This window comes from Bufo bufo, chromosome 2 (genome assembly GCF_905171765.1).
Source record: "Bufo bufo chromosome 2, aBufBuf1.1, whole genome shotgun sequence".
Taxonomy (NCBI): domain Eukaryota; kingdom Metazoa; phylum Chordata; class Amphibia; order Anura; family Bufonidae; genus Bufo; species Bufo bufo.
In genome coordinates, this window is record NC_053390.1 from 395,959,903 (window position 1) to 395,984,494 (window position 24,592).

Sequence of the window (24,592 nt, forward strand, 5' to 3'; positions counted from 1 at the left end):
CTACCGGATTACAGATAACAGGCTGAACTAGATGGACACAAGTCCTTTTCCAGCCCTACATGTTAGGTTACTATGTTACCCCAGGAGTTATACTGTCAATCCAAATTGGGCTCTTTGCTTTTGATCTCACAGGAACAGCTTCTGTATCTGTGCAATCCTCCTGACCTACCTATACATTATGGAGCCTTTAGGTAAATCACCCATGATGTGCATGTACATCAAGTAATTCTATGAGGTTATCTTGGCCCAGTAGGTCAATAGTTTTAAAACTAGATGTTCAGGCAACAATTTTTCTTTTCTGTTTAAACTTACAAATTGCCTTCCAAAAGTCCATAAATGTCTTTCGGGAGACCTTTTTTTCCACTCCAAAATAGCGGGACAGCTGAAAACGGGCAAAATAAGAGCTATTCAAGGGTAACTTAGCACTGACTGTTTACTTTAGTGGATGGTCAACTAACTGATCTGTTGGTGCATTATTCTCTGTATAGCCACCATTACTGAGCACCATGAAATGAAAACGCTATAATAAGGCTACGTAATGACTGCCTTAAAACAGATAGCAGGGTTAAACTACTGTTGGATTTAACAACACGTCAAAGAAAAAAATATGCCAGAATCAGTAATGCTAGAACTTAGGGTCCTCTTACATAGTCAGACATTGGGCCAATATACAATACGCAAGTCGATCTGGGCTCAGTTAAAGTGCCTTTCACACAGCCCAATGCAAAGTGACAGGGAGACAAATGATCATTATTATGATCATTCGTCCCTCATTCCCTTGACAGCTTTTCACATTGTCGGTAGCTCGTACCCTGTTTATACAGAGGGATGTGCTGCCAATAAAGAAAGGTCAAACATTTAGGACCCTCGTCTGTTAGTGATTACAGTGAACCTATCACAGAAAGGACTCTGCATATCTGTGCATAGCATGGACAGAACACTGATGCTAATGGGAACTGTACAATACACAAAATTACCCTGTGGTGGCATTGCAGGGAAATTAAACATCTGCTGTCAGGTTCTCCAGAGCTGCTGTGTGTGTGTGTGTGTGTGTGTGTGTTTGTATTTGTATTTGTATTGGGAAACCATGCAAATTGCTTTTAGTTTAGACTTTATTTTATATGGAGTCTTCTTATGGACTAAAAATAAATAAAAAAATAAACAGGAAAAGTATAAAATTTTCAGTTATATCGTTCTTCCCTGTAGGCTCCACTCTTGGTTTTGGCTAAAACAAATAAAAAAAACTGTACCAAAAACATCAGTAGTGGTAACTAAGATGTATTGGACCAAACACGCCAAATCAATTCCCCATGGTCCTCTTTAAAGAGGACCTGTCACCACAAAGCACAGTGCAATCTGCCGGCAGCTTGTTATAGACTAGACCAGGCATGGCCAACCTGAGGCTCTCCAGCTGTTGTAAAACTACAACTCCCACCATGCCCTGCTGTAGGCTGATAGCTGTAGGTAGCCTAGGCATGCTGGGAGTTGTAGTTTTGCAACAGCTGGAGAGCCTCAGGTTGGCCATCCATGGACTAGACTGATATAGATCTATATATATAATTTTTTTTATTTTTTTTATTATTATTATTATTATTTGCAGGAAAAGATTTGGTAAAACTGTAATTTCAACATTTAGAAATGCTATTTCTGAAAGTATTGTTCATGGGGGAGAGGTTATTAGAGACGGATAGCATTCTACTTGTGTGCACAGTACACAGAGATGGCTGTCAATCACTTATAACACCCCATGAACAATGAAATCAGAAATAACAGAAAAATAAATATTTAAAATTACAAGTTTTACTGGTTTGTTTCCCTAAAAACGATATATCAATCTGCTCAGCTCTTCCTGCAGATTGCACTGCATTTCATGGTGATAGGTCTGCTTTAAAAGTACTTCAACAAAACAAAATTAAAAAAGATGGCAATATCCTGGGGCATACCTGATGGTTTCGGAGTTGTAGCGAGAGAAATTCCTCCATTATGTTGACTGTTTTCACTGGCTAATGCTAGATCCAAGCTCATACGAGGTTTGGGCTGGTATTCTCGCCGTGGCTGTATTGCAGCATCTCTCATTCTATCAAATGAAAAGCATTTTATTGGATTATTTCTATGTTCTGTAATTTATTTTTACTACTACTAAGTAAGTTATACAGTTTTTGTAAAAATTTCAGAAGTGCTATACTCACACCTTATGCTGCACCTCATTCTTGACCAGGTCTCTAAACTGGTAGGACTTCAACTCTCCAACAGAAACTGGTCTAATAACTGGTGAATTCTGACTGACAGTCTTGAGATTATTCAAGGCCATAATTAAAATTATAGATAGCTGACAAGGCAGTAAAATAACAGTTACTTCAGGAGCTGGTGGAGATAAGTCATACAGTCACCTGTCCTACCTCTTGTGAACTGTACGTGCTATTATACTACCTTATCTGAAATTCCTTGGCTCTGGCTAGTGGGCAAAGCAGTGGAGGAACTACTTCAAAAAGTATTCAGTAGTAATGTGTTCACACTACACAATCTGATCAAGTCAGTGCATCGCCCTTTACCTACACACACCTTTCTTTACAATACATTATAAACAATGTAGCACCCTTTTCTTTCACTTATAGACTTCCAAAAGTATAGATATCATTCGCTTTTTACGCTGTTTATCCCACAAACTAAAACGTATCTGGAGTAAAGCACGCCATTATTTTATATATAATATATCAAAGAAAAATATGGTGCTCTCGAGTGTAATTATCACCCTTTTATCTTCTTTACTCACCCATCTGCAGCTTGGGTCTCTTCACTTTCTGTGGGTGGGCAGCAGCTCACCCCATATGACATTCAAGCACCTGCATTTCCCAAGAGTGCACTGCAGTCAGCGCTTGTGAGCGTAGTGGTTTTTACAAGGTCTATTCTCGGCATATTTGTCATGTTGTGACTGGATTGCCGCCGGTCCTTATTATAGTTAATGGGGGTCGACTGTGACGTTTAAGCTTAAGGCAATGCTGGAATGCAGAGAGATCCAGCAGGCTGTTCTTTGCCGGATGAATGAATAAAAAGGGTCTGACTCTAGGCCTCTTCATTATGATATCACTATGATGGCACTGAGAAGAGGAAGGGAGCTGGGAAGCTTCTAAGCATGTCGGTCCACCAGTGAATTCAGGAGAAGGTGGACCAGAAATTCAGCCATAGGAGAACAGCAGGGGGTGCTACCAAAAAGGAAAATGTACTGTACATGTAATGCACATAAAAACCTAACAATATTTTTTTATGTATATTGCAATGATACTTCATTTGAAAGGTCTTATTCATCGCACAGTAATAGTTTTTGTGAAATAACCCTTTTAATGTAATAACTTTTCAAACATTCCAAATAATAAAACAAGAAAAGAGCACGGACAAAAGGCCTGAAACCTTTAACCTAGGATTCCAAAGTATTACTCTGCTGGAGGACCCAAGACCTACATACACCGGTTACTGACCATCTGCAGGGTTCTGAATGACAGTTACAAACCAGAATAAAATTAACTATTGTGAATACCGTACAACCAACTGCTACACAGGTCAAAACTTTTCTAACATATGAGAAAGATTTCAAACACCTTACAAACTCCCAATTAAAGAACTATTGGCTCTAAATCTATAGCATAAGAACAAATGTTCTAGTGATCTGTACAATCTTGTAGCTAAAGTTATGCCATCAGTTATTGTAAATTGTAGGCCATTATTGATATCTACAGAATGTAACATGGAATAACAATGCATAATTATAAACTTTCACCAGCTTACAGTATGTTATCAAGGCATTGTATCACGCTTTACGATCACAAAGCTCCATTAGGCTTTATTAGTATGACATTTCACCAAGAGTGTGCTATCTTGATGTTCCATCAACTCGTGAAGCTGTACAGTTCCATGTTAACATTCCTCCAAGATGTTTTAACAAGTTTAAATCAACCTGAGCTCTGCCGCTGTGCCATTTTATCCAAGCATTTCATCAGGCTGAACTATGAGCCAGGCAATTCCGTTAAGCTCTATTATCACAACATGATATCACATTGCTACAGAAACATTCACTAGGCTGCTACATTATGGAATTACCTAAGGTCATGCAAGTAAAGTGGCTTCAAAGAACGACCCTGATCATCCAGGTTTATAACAATGCTGCATGAGAAATGAGTTCAGAAAAATGGTTTTACTTTTTCATAGCTCAACATTTTATAATAACACTGATTGATACGACTGTAGATCTACCAGAACAACTGTCTTTCTACCCCTACGCATACACTCCCACACACATATGCCCTGTTGACTCTCGGAGAAAAGATGGCCCATAGTCAAAATGACACGATGCCACAAAGATGAGGACTAAGTCTTGTATAGCACGTTTAGGGATATAGTAAAACCTCTCTTAGAGATGGCCACCAAAATTGCATTTTAAATAGGCTTTTAGAGCAATGGCCAAAGAAGATGGATAGCATAGTATATGATGGTCTTTTGGAGAAGCTTCACTGTATACTATTAAATGCGATGCAGCTAAATTCAGCCATGTGCCCCATTGTGGGTAGGTAAGAAAAACATTCAAGAGAAATTCCACCTAGTGCAAAAAGGGGGTCATTTATAATTCTGAAATACGTCTAAATTAGGCAACAATTCGTTGCGCTGCAATCTGCGACTTTGCCAAGCTCAAGCCAGGTCTAAATAAGTGGGTGTGGCGTGGCCGGGGAAGTGGATGGGCTGGCCACTGTTTCAGGCGTAGAAAAAGGTCTAAAAAGTAAGATGGCTAGGGCTTTATTAAGACCGGCGTCTAAAATGCCAGTCTTAATACATGTGCCCTAAAGTCTCTATTTGTAAATCAGAATTTAAAGCTATTAAAGAATTTACAATTCAATTGTGACAGCCGAGTCACTTTGAAGTTTAAATAGTATTCCTCTGAAATCATCTGATTAGAAATACTCCCTTTAGAAAAAGTCATCAAGCAATTTAAAATTTCCCACTTTCGGCGTGCAGACCTGTCACAAGCATGAAGCATGTAACCTCTAGTTAGTCATCGGATTAGTAAGAGAATAATCATTGTTTTGTAAAAAATACAAACTAGCAGTGAAATAAGGGTCTCACAAGATCCAATTCATGCAAAATTGATTCTGACTGACACACCTCATCTGCAACAGCGAAGCTGCTGATGATTCTATAGGTTTAAGGAGGACCTTTCATGGTAATTTTTGTTAGAAACTGGTATGCTTACCAGATAGGGCGGGATCCAACAGATGCAAGCAATTTTTTTTTTTTTCTAAAATACCCCTCTGTTTCAGCACTGTGTCCCCCACTGTTTTTGTTGCCTCATATGTTAATTTAGACCATCAGTACAGGGAGGGGGAGACGGCCGGGTTTCTCAAAGGGCGAAAAAACAGCTCACCTTCTCCCTGGCTGTGACGCTCTTCGCTGCAACTGGACCGTGCTACAGCCAGGGAGAAGGAGACGCCCATTGAGAAACCTGGCCGTCTCTTCATCCCTGTACCGATACTCTAAATTAACATATGAGGCACCAAAAACAGCAGGGGACACAGCGCCGGAACTGAGGGGTAATAAAAAAAAATAATAAAAAAAAATAAAAAAAAATAATAAAAAAATAAAAATAAAAGTGCTGGGGCCGCCCTATCTGGTAAGCATGCCAGTTCATAACACATAATACCATGAAAGGTCCTCTTTAATGTACACTGCTCAAAAAATAAAGGGAACACAAAAATAACACATCCTAGATCTGAATTTATTAAATATTCTTCTGAAATACTTTGTTCTTTACATAGTTGAATATGCTGACAACAAAATCACACAAAAATAAAAAAATGGAAATCAAATTTTTAACCCATGGAGGTCTGGATTTGGAGTCACCCTCAAAATTAAAGTGGAAAAACACACTACAGGCTGATCCAACTTTGATGTAATGTCCTTAAAACAAGTCAAAATGAGGCTCAGTAGTGTGTGTGGCCTCCACATGCCTGTATGACCTCCCTACAATGCCTGTGCATGCTCCTGATGAGGTGGCGGACGGTATCCTGAGGGATCTCCTCCCAGACCTGGACTAAAGCATCTGCCAACTCCTGGACAATCTGTGGTGCAACGTGACGTTGGTGGATAGAGCGAGACATGATGTCCCAGATGTGCTCAATTGGATTCAGGACTGGGGAACGGGCGGGCCAGTCCATAGCATCAATGCCTTCGTCTTGCAGGAACTGCTGACACACTCCAGCCACATGAGGTCTAGCATTGTCTTGCATTAGGAGGAACCCAGGGCCAACCGCACCAGCATATGTTCTCACAAGGGGTCTGAGGATCTCATCTCGGTACCTAATGACAGTCAGGCTACCTCTGGTGAGCACATGGAGGGCTGTGCGGCCCTCCGAAGAAATGCCACCCCACACCATTACTGACCCAATGCCAAACCGGTCATGCTGGAGGATGTTGCAGGCAGCAGAACGTTCTCCACGGTGTCTCCAGACTGTCACGTCTGTCACATGTGCTCAGTGTGAACCTGCTTTCATCTGTGAAGAGCACAGGGCGCCAGTGGCGAATTTGCCAATCTTGGTGTTCTCTGGCAAATGCCAAACGTCCTGCACGGTGTTGGGCTGTAAGCACAACCCCCACCTGTGGATGTCGGGCCCTCATATCACCCTCATGGAGTCTGTTTCTGACCGTTTGAGCAGACACATGCACATTTGTGGCCTGCTGGAGGTCATTTTGCAGGACTCTGGCAGTGCTTCTCCTGTTCCTCCTTGCACAAAGGCGGAGGTAGCGGTCCTGCTGCTGGGTTGTTGCCCTCATACGGCCTCCTCCACGTCTCCTGATGTACTGGCCTGTCTCCTGGTAGCGCCTCCATGCTCTGGACACTACGCTGACAGACACAGCAAACCTTCTTGCCACAGCTCGCATTGATGTGCCATCCTGGATAAGCTGCACTACCTGAGCCACTTGTGTGGGTTGTAGACTCCGTCTCATGCTACCACTAGAGTGAAAGCACCGCCAGCATTCAAAAGTGACCAAAACATCAGCCAGGAAGCATAGGAACTGAGAAGTGGTCTGTGGTCACCACCTGCAGAACCACTCCTTTATTGGGGGTGTCTTGCTAATTGCCTATAATTTCCACCTGTTGTCTATCCCATTTGCACAACAGAATGTGAAATTGATTGTCACTCAGTGTTGCTTCCTAAGTGGACAGTTTGATTTTACAGAAGTGTGATTGACTTTGGAGTTACATTGTGTTGTTTAAGTGTTCCCTTTATTTTTTTGAGCAGTGTATTTACTTTGCTATGTAGTAATAATGTTTTTCCTGCACCAGTTGTTTCTGAGCTACCTGGTAGCTTCTTAGAGAGAGGAGCTCCCTCACTTGCAGAGTGAACTCTGGTGAGAGCATAGATGCCAAATGAGCACTTGTCTAGGCTGCTGTTAAAGGTAAGTCATTAAAGAGTAAGGGCGAGACCAGAGGCAATATTTCACAGCCACTGGCTGCTGTGGGTGGGCATTGGTTGCCAAGTGTTGCCAGTCACGCAGTCTGGTTACACCCTAAGGCTACATTCATTCAGCGGATTTTGCTTCTGAAAATATGCAGAGTAGTCCATGGCAGAAACCATACCGGTTTTTCACTTTGTACGCCACGGACCTGCTCCCTTGCAGCCTCATGAATGGAGTAAATTCATGAATGGACCCCCACCATAGCTTCTAGCAGCATTCATCTGGACACTGCGCCAAGCACGGACATGTCCCTTCAGCTTTGAACAGTAGGTTATGCAAACTGAAGCACTGTCTCCGACTGAAAACAATGGTACAGCAAACAAAAACGTATGGCAGCACACCATTACACATGCAAACAATAGATCTAAGGATTAGGGATTATTCTGGATTAAAGTGGTACAATACCTACTATACATAAAAAAATGGAAGCTCTTTGTGCACATTTTTTATCAAACGTGTGTCGGACCCATCTACCGGCATCAAGGTGTGCACCTGTGACTATGGATGTGCTAGTCTAAATTTTCTTGAAAACAATGGGAGACAGACACCACAGAGCCGCCACGTGAATACTGGTGCAGAGTCCGCACTAAAATTCTGGTGGCATAAACGGTCATGTGAACGGGCCCTAAGAGTTGCAGCTAAGTAGTTAAAGGTAAAGTAGTTAAATGACACCAGCGCTCATAATCCATCCTACAGTATTTTTGAGTTACATATTGTCACAAAGGCATTTAAAAAATCTTAAGATAGACACAGGCCAAGCATTCAAATACAATACACAGAGTGGTTGCAATGCAAAGCTGGGGCCAGAAACATTTTTGGAGACATGTAATAATGTATTGTATAGCTGCTTATCAGACCGAATGAAGGATGTTTAGGATGAAAAAATGACTACAGATTTTATCTAAATGCCCATGTCTGTTGTTTCTGAGAGCAGCCATAAATAAACTGTCTGCACTGCAACATAATGTCTGGCACATCTTCAGATGGATCATCTTAAATTGCAACTAGATACTCCATTTACACAATGCAGCTAAGCTGCGGCTACTGATCATAGCAGAGCTATTAAGCAGCCAGAACGGAACAAATTAAATACAGGCAAGCAGGACCTAAAGGTATTAAGGTTAAGTTCAATCCAGGTTTGAGCTCAATATTCATTCACCAGATGTATACGTCTGCTGCATCTATAGATTTCTCTTAGAAGAACATGTGCCAAAAGGAATTGAATATTTTGGCCCACTACACATTGGTATACTAAATAGTGTAGTAGACACAGCTTTTCAATACAGCTGCAAAAAAATAAAAAGTATACCATATGCACAGTAAATGGTAACAGTACAGGCATAGATCTTTGGCATATGAACATTTTAAACATACATGCTGAACATAATGTCCGAATTCAGTGCAATCCTAACCTACATACAAATTACATTATACACCCACTTAGACATCCGTTGTACATGTACGATGGATTTCGGGTTTCTAAAGATGGCACCCGCTCCAGAGCAAAGTGACCGTTTTAGTTATCGGGTGCCTGCTGTTTCATACAGCAGACACCCTGGGCCAGCGTCTGCGATTGGTGGTAATGCTGATCGCTGACATTTAACCCATCAGATGCTATGGTCAAATGTGACCACGGCATCCGAGAGGCAAAAAAACAGGAAGCAGGCGCTTCCCGGACAGGAGTGCTTTCCCTGGCTGAGATGGCGAAAGTGTTCTGTTGCTCTAATAAGCCAGAGCCTGTACTAGGCGTCTAGGTTTATTACTCGTATAATACAATTCAGGCCTGCAGGCGGCAGCACTGAATTGTGATATACTGATCTTTGTATATTATAATCTAATAATTGCACTCGGGGGTCCAAAAAAAGTAAAAAAAAAATAAAATACGTTTTCAAAATACACTGCTCAAAAAAATAAAAGGGAACACTTAAACAACACAATGTAACTCCAAGTCAATCACACTTCTGTGAAATCAAACTGTCCACTTAGGAAGCAACACTGAGTGACAATCAATTTCACATGCTGTTGTGCAAATGGGATAGACAACAGGTGGAAATTATAGGCAATTAGCAAGACACCCCCAATAAAGGAGTGGTTCTGCAGGTGGTGACAATATACCACTTCTCAGTTCCTATGCTTTCTGGCTGATGTTTTGGTCACTTTTAAATGCTGGCGGTGCTTTCACTCTAGTGGTAGCATGAGACAGAGTCTACAACCCACACAAGTGGCTCAGGTAGTGCAGCTTATCCAGGATGGCACATCAATGCGAGCTGTGGCAAGAAGGTTTGCTGTGTCTGTCAGCGTAGTGTCCAGAGCATGGAGGCGCTACCAGGAGACAGGCCAGTACATCAGGAGACGTGGAGAAGGCCGTAGGAGGGCAACAACCCAGCAGCAGGACCGCTACCTCCACCTTTGTGCAAGGAGGAACAGGAGGAGCACTGCCAGAGCCCTGCAAAATGACCTCCAGGAGGCCACAAATGTGCATGTGTCTGCTCAAACGGTCAGGAACAGACTCCATGAGGGTGATATGAGGGCCCGACGTCCACAGGTGGGGGTTGTGCTTACAGCCCAACACCGTGCAGGACGTTTGGCATTTGCCAGAGAACACCAAGATTGGCAAATTCGCCACTGGCACCCTGTGCTCTTCACAGATTAAAGCAGGTACACACTGAGCCCATGTGACAGACGTGACAGAGTCTGGAGACGCCGTGGAGAACGTTCTGCTGCCTGCAACATCCTCCAGCATGACCGGTTTGCCATTGGGTCAGTAATCGTGTGGGTGGCATTTCTTTGGAGGGGCGCACAGCCCTCCATGTGCGCGCCAGAGGTAGCCTGACTTCCATTAGGTACCGAGATGAGATCCTCAGACCCCTTGTGAGACCATATGCTGGTGCGGTTGGCCCTGGGTTCCTCCTAATGCAAGACAATGCTAGACCTTATGTGGCTGGAGTGTGTCAGCAGTTCCTGCAAGACGAAGGCATTGATGCTATGGACTGGCCCGCCCGTTCCCCAGACCTGAATCCAATTGAGCACATCTGGGACATCATGTCTCGCTCTATCCACCAACGTCACGTTGCACCACAGACTGTCCAGGAGTTGGCAGATGCTTTAGTCCAGGTCTGGGAGGAGATCCCTCAGGAGACCGTCCGCCACCTCATCAGGAGCATGCACAGGCGTTGTAGGGAGGTCATACAGGCCACACACACTACTGAGCCTCATTTTGACTTGTTTTAAGGACATTACATCAAAGTTGGATCAGCCTGTAGTGTGTTTTTCCACTTTAATTTTGAGTGTGACTCCAAATCCAGACTTCCATGGGTTGAAAAATTTGATTTCCATTTTTTAATTTTTGTGTGATTTTGTTGTCAGCACATTCAACTATGTAAAGAACAAAGTATTTCAGAAGAATATTTAATTAACTCAGATCTAGGATGTGTTATTTTTGTATTCCCTTTATTTTTTCGAGCAGTGTATATAAAAGTTTCCAAAGTTTTTAATTTAATTTTTTTCAGTATTAAAACACAGGAAAAACTATATAAATGCGGTATACTTGTAATTGTACTGACCCAGAGAATCAAGGAAACTGGTCAGTTTTACTGCATAGTGAACGCCGTAAAAAAAAGAAAGAAAAAAAGAAAACTGCATTGCATTTTTTTCCCCAATTCCACATTTGGAATTTTATTTTAACTTCCCACTAAAAGAAAAACTTGTCCCGAAAAAAGAAAGCTCTCATACAGCTATGTGAACAGAAAAATAAAATGGTTATGGCTCTGGGAAGGCAGGCCAGGGAGTAAGAAAAAAATAACAAAAAACGTAAAAATGGAAAATCACCATGTCAGGAAGGGGTTAAACTGGCCAATGATCAGTAACAATCTGTACGTGTGTGAAATAGATGCAGTGGTGGAGTGGCCCTGGAAAAAACAAAGTGGTCTCATGTTGAAGGTGGCTCCAAATTGACAGAAAGCAGGGTAACAAAGTGGGCGTAGCCAGGAATATATAGCGACACAAAATAGTGCCCCAGCAGAGCCAAATACCACAGTGCAGCACAACATACTGTGAAGACAGAAACAAATACCACTGTGCATCACAAAATAATGCCCCAGCAGCACAAACTACCGCCCCAAAAGCTGCTCCTCTGTGGTGGCCAGTGCCAGCTGCCATCTTCTGTCCTACTCCAGTCACCTCAGGATGGCAGTTGAAGTCAGGAGCCAGTAAGACGCCTGCAGCCGCCAGCCAGGTACATAATTAAAGCTGGGACTGTCAAGTATTTAACTCTGGGAGTGGCAGATAATTATTTACCTGGCTGGTGGTCACGAGGGGGCATCTGGGCATCTGCCCACCAGAAAATCTATCTTTATGGAGCTTACCTCTGATCCAGTTTTACGGACACTTGTTGTAAAATCTGCACTGCCTGCTTGTGATACTCCAGTTGTGCTTGTATAAGAGCCGTGAGCTGGCTCACTTGTTCAATCTAAGGAAAACAGATCAGTAAGTTATTGATCAGCCAGGGTATGAAATGCAAGTGCAATCTCATCCCCTGCAGAGACCATCTTGTAAAATGTACGTGCGGAAGTAAAACAGAAAATAAAGCTAGATTTTGTAAACAAATAGATTTTGTGGAATGAAGCAATCTATCTCTACCAGTAAATGATCGAACAGTATAGCTGAAGCTATCACTTCTTGCTCAATCAATGTCACACAAAAAGCCATTTCAATTTTATCAAGAAAATTGCTTTGAAGCAAACGGACAGCACATCTAATTATACGGCTATATGGCAACTTTGTGAAATACATTTCCAATTGTATTGCAATAGCTAGGCCTAATAGAAAAAATATTGGGTTAGTGAAACAGCACCGCATTCCGCCTTATGAGAACTGATTTAAATTACACAATACTTCCTGCATTTTATTACTTCTCATTCCATGTCTTGAGGACATACATTGAATATAACATACAGAAGAAGAAAGACATTGTGGACTAGTTCATCAACATCCCAAAACAAATCCTTAAAGGGGTTTTCTGGTTTGTATCAACATCCTTTAAAATAATCATCTATCATTAACCCTTTCGCTACATGTACTGCGCTGGAGCAACAGGCAAACAAGGTGTCCGCTCTCACATCCAGTCACGGCCGGCAGGTCTCTGCTGTTTCAAACAGCAGAGACCTGCGGCTAACTACCGCAATCGGCATAATTAAAGCCTTTATATGCCGTGACCAAGTGAGATCACGGCATCTAAATAAGTGTTACCGGCATCCCTTGCGGCCAATGGGGATGCCGGTAATTGGTTTGAATGCGCTCAGCCTCGCTGAAGAGGCTGATAACATTCAAACTGCAGGCCAACATAAGAAATAAGCAATTCTCAGTAATAAGTCCAGTTTAAAAAAACAAGATTTTTGTAAAAAAACTTACCAGTAAAATCTCTTTCTCGCTCTTCATTGGGGGACACAGAAACCGTAGGTATATCTACGTCCTCTAGGAGGCGTTGACACTAGGCAGAAGCTGTTAGCCCCTCCCATGGCAGCTATAACCCCTCCAGCCTGGAGAGAGAGCTTCAGTTTGTGTACAAGCAGTAGGAGAGGCAAGTCAACCAACGAAAAAACGTGGAACACCAACAATGCCAAGGAACCACAACTGGTTTCTAACCAGCACTGCTGCAACTGAGGCCGAACAACAATACTGGGTGGGTGCTGTGTCCCCCAATAAAGAGCAAGAAATAGATTTTACTGGTAAGTTTTACAAAAATCTTGTTTTCTCGCCCATATGCTTTGTGGGACACAGAAACCGTGGGACGTCCAAAAGCAGTCCACAGGGAGGGAGAAACCACAGACCCATGGAAGCAAGCGTCCCTGCAGGTATCTAAGAAACTGCCGCCTGCAAGACCATGCGGCCCAAGCAGTGTCCGCTGATGCATAAATATGCAGCTGGTAGAATTTGTGAATGTGTGTAAGGAGGACACGTAGCCGCCTTGCACCGCTGTGCGACCGAAGCGCGATTCCTCTGAGGCCAAGAAGCGCCCATCGAACTGGTGGAGTGAGCCGTGACACCTAAGGGCGGAACCCTGCTCCGGGCGCGGTATGCTTCAGCACTTGCAGACCGAATCTAACATGCAAGTGCCACCTTGGAGGCCGCCAATCCCTTGCGAAGACCCTACGGATGACAAATAAGGGTTTCCGTACGCCAGAAGGGACTGGAGGCTGCCAAATAACAATCAGAGCCCTGACAACATCCAATGATCCAATAACAATTTCTTAGATATGGAAGTCAGAGACCACCTTCGGGAGAAAAGAAGGAATGTGCCGGAGAACCGCCTTATCATTGTAAAGAACCAGGAAGGGTTCTCTGCAAGAGAGCGCCGCCAACTCGAACACCCATCTGATGCATGTGATAGCCAAAAGAAAAACTACCTTCTAGGACAGGAGTCGGAGTGAGATCTCCCGCAAGGGCTCAAAGGGAGACTGGAGCGCTGAGGACTATATTCAGATCCCAAGGCGGTAGAGGAGGACGGTACGGAGGAACCCTATGTACCACTCCCTGAAGGAAGGTTTTCATGGGCGCCAGGGGAGCCAGAGGACACTGGAAAAGCTGTGTCCCCCAGGATAGAAGCGCTGACACCTGACCCATCAAGGAACTAAGGGCTAAACCAAGGTCCAACTCCGATTGTAGAAAGGATAGGACCGTGGGGAGAGAAAAAAAAACGGAGTGAGGGGATTTCCCATCTTTCACAGAAGCCCAGGAAGGACCTCCAGGTCCTATAATAGATCCTGGGCGATGCAGGTTTCCTGGCCTGAATCATAGTGCGGATGACGTCCGCCAAAAACCCTCTCCACGTCAGAATGGCGGTTTCAATAGCCACGCAGTCAAACAAAAAAAAAAAAAAAAAAAACTAAATGCTGATGTAAGACCGGACCCTGTGAAGAAGATAGTCTCTGAGTGGCAGTGACCAAGGGACGTCTCCAGAATGGGGTCAATCCGAAGCGACTAGGATTGTCGGCATGCCCTCCATCTTGATCTTCCGTAGAACCCTGGGTAGGAGGGGGAAGGAGAAAAACACGTAAAGGAGGGAGAACTCCTGCCAAGGAGATATCAGGGCATCCACACCGCATGCTTCCGGATCTCTTGCTCGGGAGAGAGAGGTGGGAAGCCTTCGTGTAGATACCGTCAGCACACCCGGGACCAATGGAAGGATTCCCTGTAGAAGGAGACCAGAGCGTGTCTGGAAATGGAAGGCCACAAAACGAATACCCCGTGCAAATGCAGATGAGGGAAAGGTAGTAACGCAGGAGCTACCAAGGCTTCCGGGGTGGCTATGAACCAGAGGAGGAAAAAGACAGGAGAAGAATAGGCTAGGTCTAAGCCCATTCCCCGTCTGAGATCGGCGCTATACAGAAGTAGCCAAGGATCAAGTGGCTGTGCAAAAACTCCGCCTGAGGAGGAAGACAGGCAAGGGAAGTCACACTGTATTGCTAGCCCCATACCCCAGCAGAGGAGGGGGCCACCCGCAGAGGCCACCGAATTCAGTGCTAGAAGAGTCCACCACCTGATGAAAGAGCTGTGCAGTAAGAACCCAAGTATGTAGTGGTAACGCAATACTTCTCCCACAGTAGTAGCCAGCGCTTGCCCAGTCAGCGAAAAACTAAAGGGGGAGGCCTGAGACTATCTGTAGAAGCCACGTACCATACTACCCCAGTTAAGTAGAGCCAACCTTAAAAACTCTACCTGGAAGGGCGCTGAACAGGAACAACTGCCAAGCTAGCGCGAGGGTAAGGCCCCTATCTGAGGGGGATATCCCACTGCGGCGACCACAAACTCGAGCATTAGCAAAAAGTTGCACCTGTGGAGGAGAACACGCTGTAGTAGCTAAACCAGAGTGCCAGCATAACCACTTTCCCAGAGAAGGAGGAGTGGTGGATATAGAATACAGAGTCAGTGAAACACTCGCTGGAACGTATTTGCCATATATGTGCAATGGTGTACGCACTACGTATTGATGCTGACAATATGACCGACTGGAACAATGGAGGCCAATGGAGATGGGGGTCTCTAAGACACATAAGTGATGCTAGGTAACCCCCTGAGAAGACAGAGGATGTTATAATCATGCCCAAAACCAGCACCAAAAAGAAAAGAAGGATACAATGAGGAATAGCCACCATAGCCACTGGGGGCACCCATATACCACTAGAGTAAGAGTACCGGGCACCCGCGAGAACCGACTGTTGCCACGCCCCTTTGTGAAATAAGCGAAGGCACCTAGAGCCGTGGCGCAGTTGAATTGCAGCATCCGACGATGTTTAGTTATTCCCCCACTAGTGGATCACTTGTGGAAGGGAGTAATGCAACAGGAAGCACGGCGATGTGCAACACTCCGCCTATGTAAGGATAGCGCGACAGTCGGGACCGTATCCAATGGTGGTGCAATTACCCTACCTATGGAAGGTGGAATGCATACGGCAAGTACTTAAAGGGGTTGTCCGGGATTGGGGACATTGCTACAAGTGAACACCAAGCACATAAATATTACATACATTCCTGTCCTACCTTTGTCAGACTTTTCTAATGCCCGTTTTCATGTCATAAATCCTCTGCCGGAAGTGCCGCTTTTCAAAGATTCAGTGACGTACCGGGTCCCTTACTGCAGAGCGAAGCCTCTGCTTCCGCTTCGCAGGGATCCCGGTGACGTCACCGTCAGCCTCAGTGTGCTCAGTGATTATGCAGAGCGCACTGAGGGGCGGAAACTAGGTGGCAACACATGATGATAAACCCCGCCCCTCTGGTCCGGTGACGTCACCGGGCAGTGCGCTTTCTTCTCAATGAAGGAGGCAGAGCACTATGCTACTTAGCATAGTAAACGCCTCCTATGTAAAATGCAGGCAAATGCTGCAGCAGGCTGGAGAAAGAATGATTCAGGGGGGCGGATGCACAGAGGAGGTGACCATGTGCGGCAGGAAGTTAGCACTAACATAAACATTGATGTCAACAATGAATGGGGGACTGTCGGAGCCCTGTAGAAGAGGAGAAAATACAAAAAAACATATGTGGGGACCTTGAATCGGCTATTAAGAGTGAGTAAACTAATTTTTTTTTAAATGTTTTGATCCCGGACAACCCCTTTAAGCCAGTGGTAGAGAAAATACTCCACCTAATGCCCATGGCGAGAACTAGTGCATAAGGCGAGCAAAGGGGTAATGCATACAGCACACATTGTAACCAGTAATAATGTCATCACGCCACCTATGGAAGGGGCTAATGCATACGGCAGGTACCGAACCCAGTCGAGATGCAATTCCGCCACCCTCAGAAGGGGGAATGTGTACGTCCGGCACTGAAACCAGTGTTATTATACTTAGTCCACCTATGGCAGGGGACAATGTATAAGGCAAGTACTGTATCCCGAAGCAATGCAATTATCAACCAAACGACCCAGGAGGGTGGATTGGGAATACTTCAGCTGTCCTCCACGGGATTTGCGCAGGTGGAGAATTATCAACCAAATGGCCCCGAAGGGCGGATTGGGAACTATGAGAGGTCCTCCTTATCCGAGATAGGACACGGGCCCAGTCTGGTACCACACAGACAGGGTGGTCCTGCGGTGATGAGGGCTGAGGAGGGGGACCCGTATGGACGCACATTTTTATTATTTTTTTTACCTGGGATGCCGGCCCTAAGTGGACAAGAGGCAGGAAAAGGGGTTAAATTCCTCCACATTACGGCACCACTAGAGATAGAAACCCTGTGCCGGCCTAAAAGAGGTGGCTGGCCAGGAAGAATTAAGGCTGTCTTGAGGACCGGGCGGAGCTCAGCGGGCTTCTGGGGGAGGGGGAAGTAGGGCGGGAAGAATTCGCGCCAGAGTACGAAAGTACCACCAGGGGACGAAAGCTGCAGCCCAGCAGGCAGCAAATTGCAATCCAAAGCCCCTGCGCACGGCTGACCGGGAGCACCGGCCGGACCACAGAGGGACCCGGAGCAGCGCGCGAAATGCCGGCAGACAACCACACAGCCGGCAGACAACAGCGATGGGCCGTTCTCTCCCCCCCCTCCCCGGGCAGACACCATTGCGGTGCACGGCGGACGTCCGCTCCCAAAGGGGGCGGATCATGGCTGTAGGTATCCTACTTTGCTCCCCTCCCTGCATGTCTGACCGGTGCACTGCCAGAACAGCGCCTGCCAGGGTGTCCCCCACTGCATTAACCACCTATGTGCCCTTGTAGTCGGCCTAGAGGAGGAGTGAGAGGGAATGTCTTTAGGAGTCCTGGGCTACGATAACTGAAGCCCTGTGATGTGCCCTTGTAGTCCTGTTAACCCCTGAAAACTATTTGCCACCAACGAGGGAGGGAGGGAGGGAGGGAGGGGGAAGAGGGTTAATACTTACCTAGTCCCGTGTACTCACCTCATCTTTATCCTCCCTTCTGTCCTGCCGCCATCTTCACCCTTCCTCTTCTCCAGCAGGGTCACCCCTTCAGCTACTGGCACCGTAGTGGCAGGATGCTGGAAAAGGGACTTGGATGGGTGACTCTTCTGCTGGCGGGATGCAGGGGAGCGAGGCTGCCCTGGTCCATCTTGTCTTCTTGTGGGGGAGGAGGCAGCGTGGCGGGCAAACGCTGGCGTGCTCCTCCGGGAGAACAGGGATGCTAGGCGACCACTGTTTCCCACCTGAAAAGAAGGAAAAAAAATAAAAATCTTCAGGAGCTACCCTGCAGAGCAGGGAGGTCTTGCCTCATATTGACACTAGAAAAAACTGAAGCTCTCTCTCCAGGCTGGAGGGGGTATAGCTGCCATGGGAGGGACTAACAGCTTCTGCCTAGTGTCAACGCCTCCTAGAGGACATAGCTATACCCACGGTTTCTATGTCCCCCAATGAATATGGGCGAGAAATACATTGTTCAAAATTTAAAAAATGCATTTTATATGCTCATATATGAGCTTCAAAATAATTACAAAATTTAAAAAAATATATATATAAAAAAAAAATAAAGTTTAAATCACCCCCCTTTCCGTATAATAAAAAAAATATACCTAAATAACAAAAAAAATATATAAAAATCATGGATATAACTGCAACCAAAACCAACCGAAAATATTTTTCCAGTACGGCGAATGGCATAACAGAAAAAAGGGTCACAATGGCCAATTTGCCAATTTTTTATTGCTTCTCTAACCCAAATTTTTTTTAATAAAATGTGATGCTAAAAAACCTATACATATGGGGTATCATTGTAATCGTACTGACCCAGAGAATGAGAAGCATGGGTCAGTTTTGCTGCAAACTGAACGCTGTGCAAACAAAACATGTAAAACGGTGGAGGAATTGCGTTTTTTCCCCCAATTCCACCCCATTTGGAATTTTTTTACTGCTTTCCACTACATTGTATGCCATAATTAATGGTGGCATTAGAAAGTATAATTTGTCCCCGCAAACAAAGAGCCCTCACATAGCTATGTGAACAGAAATATAAAAAAGTTATGGCTCAAGGAAGATGGGGAAGAAAAATGAAAAGCAAAAAACGAAGAAAAAAAAAAGGTAACCTAAGGGTTAAGGTAGATGTAATGTATTTCTTTTATTTTTATCGCACCCATCCTTCATTCCAGGTTGTGTTCACATGACTATGTGTATGCAGCTCTTTTTTATTTCTTGTGATGTTATAGCCATGGGTGTCTCAAAGAAACAACAGGGGCAGTGATAGGAGTTTATGTATGCTGAGTGAGCGGAGCTATGAATTAGCTGGGCGTTGTTAAGCGCAGTGAAGTTTGGTGTGCGCAGCAACAGGAACTGCTACATACAGGATGTAGGCAATCTAAAGCAATTTGTTAACATGAAGAAAAAGGGCCAGGAGAGTCCAAATAAAATAAAATAAAAAAGAAGAGCTAAAATGCATTTAGGTAAGCCGCAACATGAGCCTATCTAATAATCCCAGAAACCCTTTAAAGCCAGGATCTGTTCTGAAAATCATGGACAGTTGGCAACTTTGTTTCAAACACATGATCAAAAATCAAATCAAATCATAATGAAAAGGTAAAAATCTCTGCCCATTTGTCTCCCCCACCACCACAGTCTATGTGCCATAATGGTTTTAAAAAGTAAAGCAGCCTATTCCTTTCAGTACTGAGAAAAAGGGTATGCAGAAAATGGTAATATACAGGGTGGGCCATTTATATGGATACACCTTAATAAAATGGGAATGGTTGGTGATATTAACTTCCTGTTTGTGGCACATTAGTATATGTGAGGGGGGAAACTTTTCAAGATGGGTGGTGACCATGGCGGCCATTTTGAAGTTGGCCATTTTGAATCCAACTTTTGTTTTTTCAATAGGAAGAGGGTCATGTGACACATCAAACCTATTGGGAATTTCACAAGAAAAACAATGGTGTGCTTGGTTTTAACGTAACTTTATTCTTTCATGAGTTATTTACAAGTTTCTGACCACTTATAAAATGTGTTCAATGTGCTGCCCATTGTGTTGGATTGTCAATGCAACCCTCTTCTCCCACTCTTCACACACTGATAGCAACACCGCAGGAGAAATGCTAGCACAGGCTTCCAGTATCCGTAGTTTCAGGTGCTGCACATCTCGTATCATCTGAAGGCAATCGTCTATGCTGTGAAGATACGAGATGTGCAGCACCTGAAACTACGGATACTGGAAGCCTGTGCTAGCATTTCTCCTGCGGTGTTGCTATCAGTGTGTGAAGAGTGGGAGAAGAGGGTTGCATTGACAATCCAACACAATGGGCAGCACATTGAACACATTTTATAAGTGGTCAAAAATATTTTTGATCATCTTTTACACTATTTTTTTTTACAGGGTGAGGTGACCAAAACCAACACTTCTCCTCAGGGGTTGCCATGAATAGAAGCCTATTAGGCCCTACCAGTATAAAATGGACAGGTGCAATACACTGTAATAGATAATTATTGCAGTGTATTGTAGCAGGATTTAGAAATTTGGAAGCTCACATCCCTTAGTAGAAGAAAAAAAAAAAGAAAAAGTAATTTTTTTTTTTAGAAATTGACCTTTTTTTCTGCAATTATACACTGCCACGTCAATAATAACCAGATTATAAAATGATCCTGATTATTTATTCCGTATGGTAAACAACGCAAAAAAATAATAATACAGAAGTGTTGGTTTTGGTCACCTCACCCTGTAAAAAAGAATAGTGTAAAAGATGATCAAAAATATTATATATACACATCAATATTGTACCCCTAAAAACAATAGCCTGCCTGGCAAAAAACAAGCCCTCATACAGCAGACTCAAAATAAAAAAAAATTATGGGTCCAAAAATATGGCAATGCAAAAAAATATATTTTAATTAAAAAAGTCATTTCATGATGCAAAAGTAAGTAAAACCCCCACCAAACTATATTTGACATCATCATAATCTTATCAACTCACAGAATAAAGTTATGTTATTTACCCTGCACTATGAACTGCATAAAAAATAAAAAAAACATTGCCAGAATTGGTAATATTTGGCCAACTCGCTTCTCAAATAATGGAACAAAAAGCTATCAAAATGCCATATGTACTTCATAGTGGCACAAATCGAAACTACTGCTTGTCTCACAGAAACAAGCCCTCATACAGCTCCACAGAAAAATAAAAGCTTTGGTTCCTAGCATATGGCAAAACAAAATCTAAATGATTTAAAAACAGGGAATTATGCTGGAAAAGTAAAAACAAAAACAAAAAAATAACACACTATATAAATTTGGTATTGTCATAGTCGTATCAACTTAAAAAAAACCCTCACATAACGGACTCCTGCATAACAAAAACCAGACGGATCTGTTATGCTTACCATAGACTTCTATCATGACGGAATGCATAACGGAATGCCTCTGAAGGCATTCCGTTATGCATTGCGTCCTTGAATTGCATTATGGTCCGTGGTAACGGAATCCATAACGCAATTCACCATATAACCGAAATTAAAAATTTGAAGTTCGCTCATCCCTAGTCATCAGTATCTGATCAGTTGGGGTCCGACAAATGGGACTCTCGCCGATCAATTTATTGAGAAGGCACCAGTGCTCGTAGTAGCGCCACAGCCTTTTCTCAGCGTTCCCTAGGTCAAGTGATGTCACGACCATCGGTCACATGGTCTGTGCGCAGCACAGCCGCACTCAAATGGGTGGCACTGTGCTTAGTGAGCAGAGAGAAGGCTGTGACACTCACAGGAGCGCCGATGCCTTCTCAAACCGATCAGATACACACCTAGGTGTCGGACCCCCACCGATCAGATACTGATGACCTATCCAGAGGATAGGTCATCAGTATATAAGTCTCTGAAAATGCTTTTAAGTGGTTAAAATACATTTTGATAGCTATGCAGCGCTGCAGCTCACTAATCTGTATAACTTTAGAAAGATTTTTTTTTCGGGTCATACAACATGATGGATATTGGATTAAATCCTGGGGACAGGTTCCCTTTAAAGTATGTCTCATGAACAATGTTCTGGTACACTCAATATCTGCTCTTCACAGGAAATATTATAATATAGTCAGTTGTCCATTCCCTTTAAAATAAGTTGCATGCTAACAATGATTTCTTACATCCATCTCCAAAAGGTTAAACATGCTGGATTCTGCGATTTCTTTGGACTCATCAAACTTCTCAAGAGCCTGACGAATCTCATCATCTGTGATTTTGCCTTGCCTTTTCTTCTTGTAATCAAAGTCCAAGCGTCTGCCCTCCAGCTTTTTTAAGTGGTGCTGTAAAAGAATGTCATGAATTTTTTTTTTTTACATTTATATTGTATGCATGATCACTGAAGATCTTAATGCTAATTTGGATTTCAGAACCTTCTAGAAGATTAATTCCAATACCCAAAACTTTTATGTACTAAAAAAAATCTATAATAAAACCTACAATATCCTCTATATCAGTATCATTGTGTTAATCACCTTACAATGCATTTGGGAAGTCATCAGACCCTTTCCCTTTTTTCACATTTTGTTGTTTCACATGTTGTGGCCTTGTGCTAAAATAAAAAACAATTCAAGTTTTCCCCCATCAATTCGCACTCAATGCCCCATAATTAGAATGTGAAGACAGCATTTTAGAAAATTTAGAAAATTTATTAAAAAAGTAAAAAACAAAATGTTATATACGTATTCAGACTCCTTCTTATGAAACAAATTTATCTCTGGGCAACTCCTATTTCTCTAAATCATCTTTGAGATGTTTCTACACCTCGACTGGAGTTCACCCATGGTAAATTCAGTTGATTGGATATGATTTGGAAAGACACACTCCTGTCAATACAAGGTCTCACAGCTGACAATGCAATCAGGTTAAAAAACTAAGCCATAAGGAGGGAAAAAAAACTGCCTGTACAGTTCAGAGACAGGATTGTGTGAAGGCAAAGATCTGGAGATGGGTACAAAAAATTTCTGCTGCACTGATTGTTCCCCAGAGGACAGTGGCCACCACAATTCTTAAAAATGGAAGAAATTTGGAACAACTAGGGCTCTTTGTTGAGCTGACCGCACCTCCAAAGTTAGGCTACTTTCACACTGGCGTTTTGGTTTCTGTTTGTGAGATCCATTTCAGGGCTCTTACAAGCGGTCCCAAACGGATCAGTTTTGCCCTAATGCATTCTGAATGGATAATGATCCGCTCAGAATGCATCAGTTTGCCTCCGTTCTGCCTTCATTCCGCTCCGGACACCAAAACGCTGCTTGCTGACGATGCGGAGGCAAACGTAAGTCAATGGGGACGGATCCGTTTTCACTGACAATATAGCACAATAGAAAACGGATCCGCCACCCAATGACTTGCAATGGTGTTCAAGACGGATCCGTTTTGGCAATGTTAAAAATAATACAAACGGATCCGTTGTGAACGGATGCATGCGGTTGTATTATCGTTGCGGATCCGTCTGTGCAGATCCATGACGGATCCGCACCAAACGCGACTGTGTAAGTAGCCTTAGTAATCAAGGTAGAAGGTCCTTGGTAAGAGAGGTGCCCAAGAACTCCAAAGACCTTGCTGAGATATATGCTGACAGGCCAGGCATTTAAAATCTACGGGCAGTCAGCAAGTGGTTTAATGTTCTCAAAGTGGATGAGAATACAGTATGTTGGCTTGATCAACTAGTAAATATGCATGTATGCTAAACCAAAAACAGAAGTAAAAAGTTCCATCCACTGTGAAGTGGCTGTGCCAATGTACACAATGTAGTGGCTGTGCTGAAAGCAGCTGCCTGGTGTTGGACCCCCATGATCTGATATTGACAACATATCTGTGGATAGGTCATCAATATCCAGGAACTGTAGAATAGAATCCCTTAAATTATTTGACTTGTTTCTCTTTGCATCTTTGGTGATGACAGCCTTTTTCCACCTGCCAGTTGACATGCACTGTATGAACAACATTACAACAGCTTATATTCCTTCTATCTTGGGCCTCTCAATAACAAGACTTCCACTACAAGTAACTGCTTCCCACTTGCAGAGCTGCCTAGGAGGGCGAGGGGTAGGGCCTCACTACACACTATGCTCTGGCACTTTCCTATACTACATATTAGTGAGTTTTCCTGTTAGGCTGCCCAGCCATGATGGCATATCAGACAGGATCACATGATTCATGATTTACCATCTATTGTAGAGCAGTGTAGTGAGGTGCCACTCCAACATCTCCCTAGACAGGTCTCCAAGTGATGGCATATCATAGACAGGATCACATAATTACCATCTATTGTACAGCTGCCCCCTTACCCCCCTGCAAGTGGTGGCAGCCAGTCCTGCTCACATTCTAGGATGGGTCGCTGGCAGCCATTTTAAATCATTCCTGGAGAACTCCTTTAAAGGCCTGTTTCACACTGCCATTATGAGCTCTCTGGCTCCGGCATTGTGAGATGTTACCAGAATGCTTGCAGGCCCCATTAACTATAATAGGCTCCAGCTGAGATCCTGCAGCTACCCGGCAAATATGCTGCGATTCGGCTGGACAACAACCATTGCGGGATCTCCTCCAGTCCCCATTATAGTCAATGTGCATTCCGGTGACGTCTAGCATACGGTTCTCTGCTGGAACTCATAACAGCAGTGTGAAAGAGGCCTAAAAAGACACCATATATAG

The 24,592-nt window shown here is 43.7% G+C and overlaps 1 protein-coding gene across 1 annotated transcript in view; it reads right to left on the minus strand.

Annotated features, from left to right (window-relative positions):
* SH3GL2 (SH3 domain containing GRB2 like 2, endophilin A1) overlaps positions 1-24,592 on the minus strand; it is a 161,489-nt gene that overhangs the window by 3,827 nt on the left and 133,070 nt on the right. Inside the window, exons 6-8 of the mRNA XM_040417241.1 lie at positions 22,063-22,221; positions 11,868-11,971; positions 1,944-2,077 (exon numbers count right to left, since the gene is read on the minus strand). Coding sequence (XP_040273175.1) covers positions 1,944-2,077; positions 11,868-11,971; positions 22,063-22,221 — 397 coding nt within the window. The remainder of the gene's footprint in view (positions 1-1,943; positions 2,078-11,867; positions 11,972-22,062; positions 22,222-24,592) is intronic.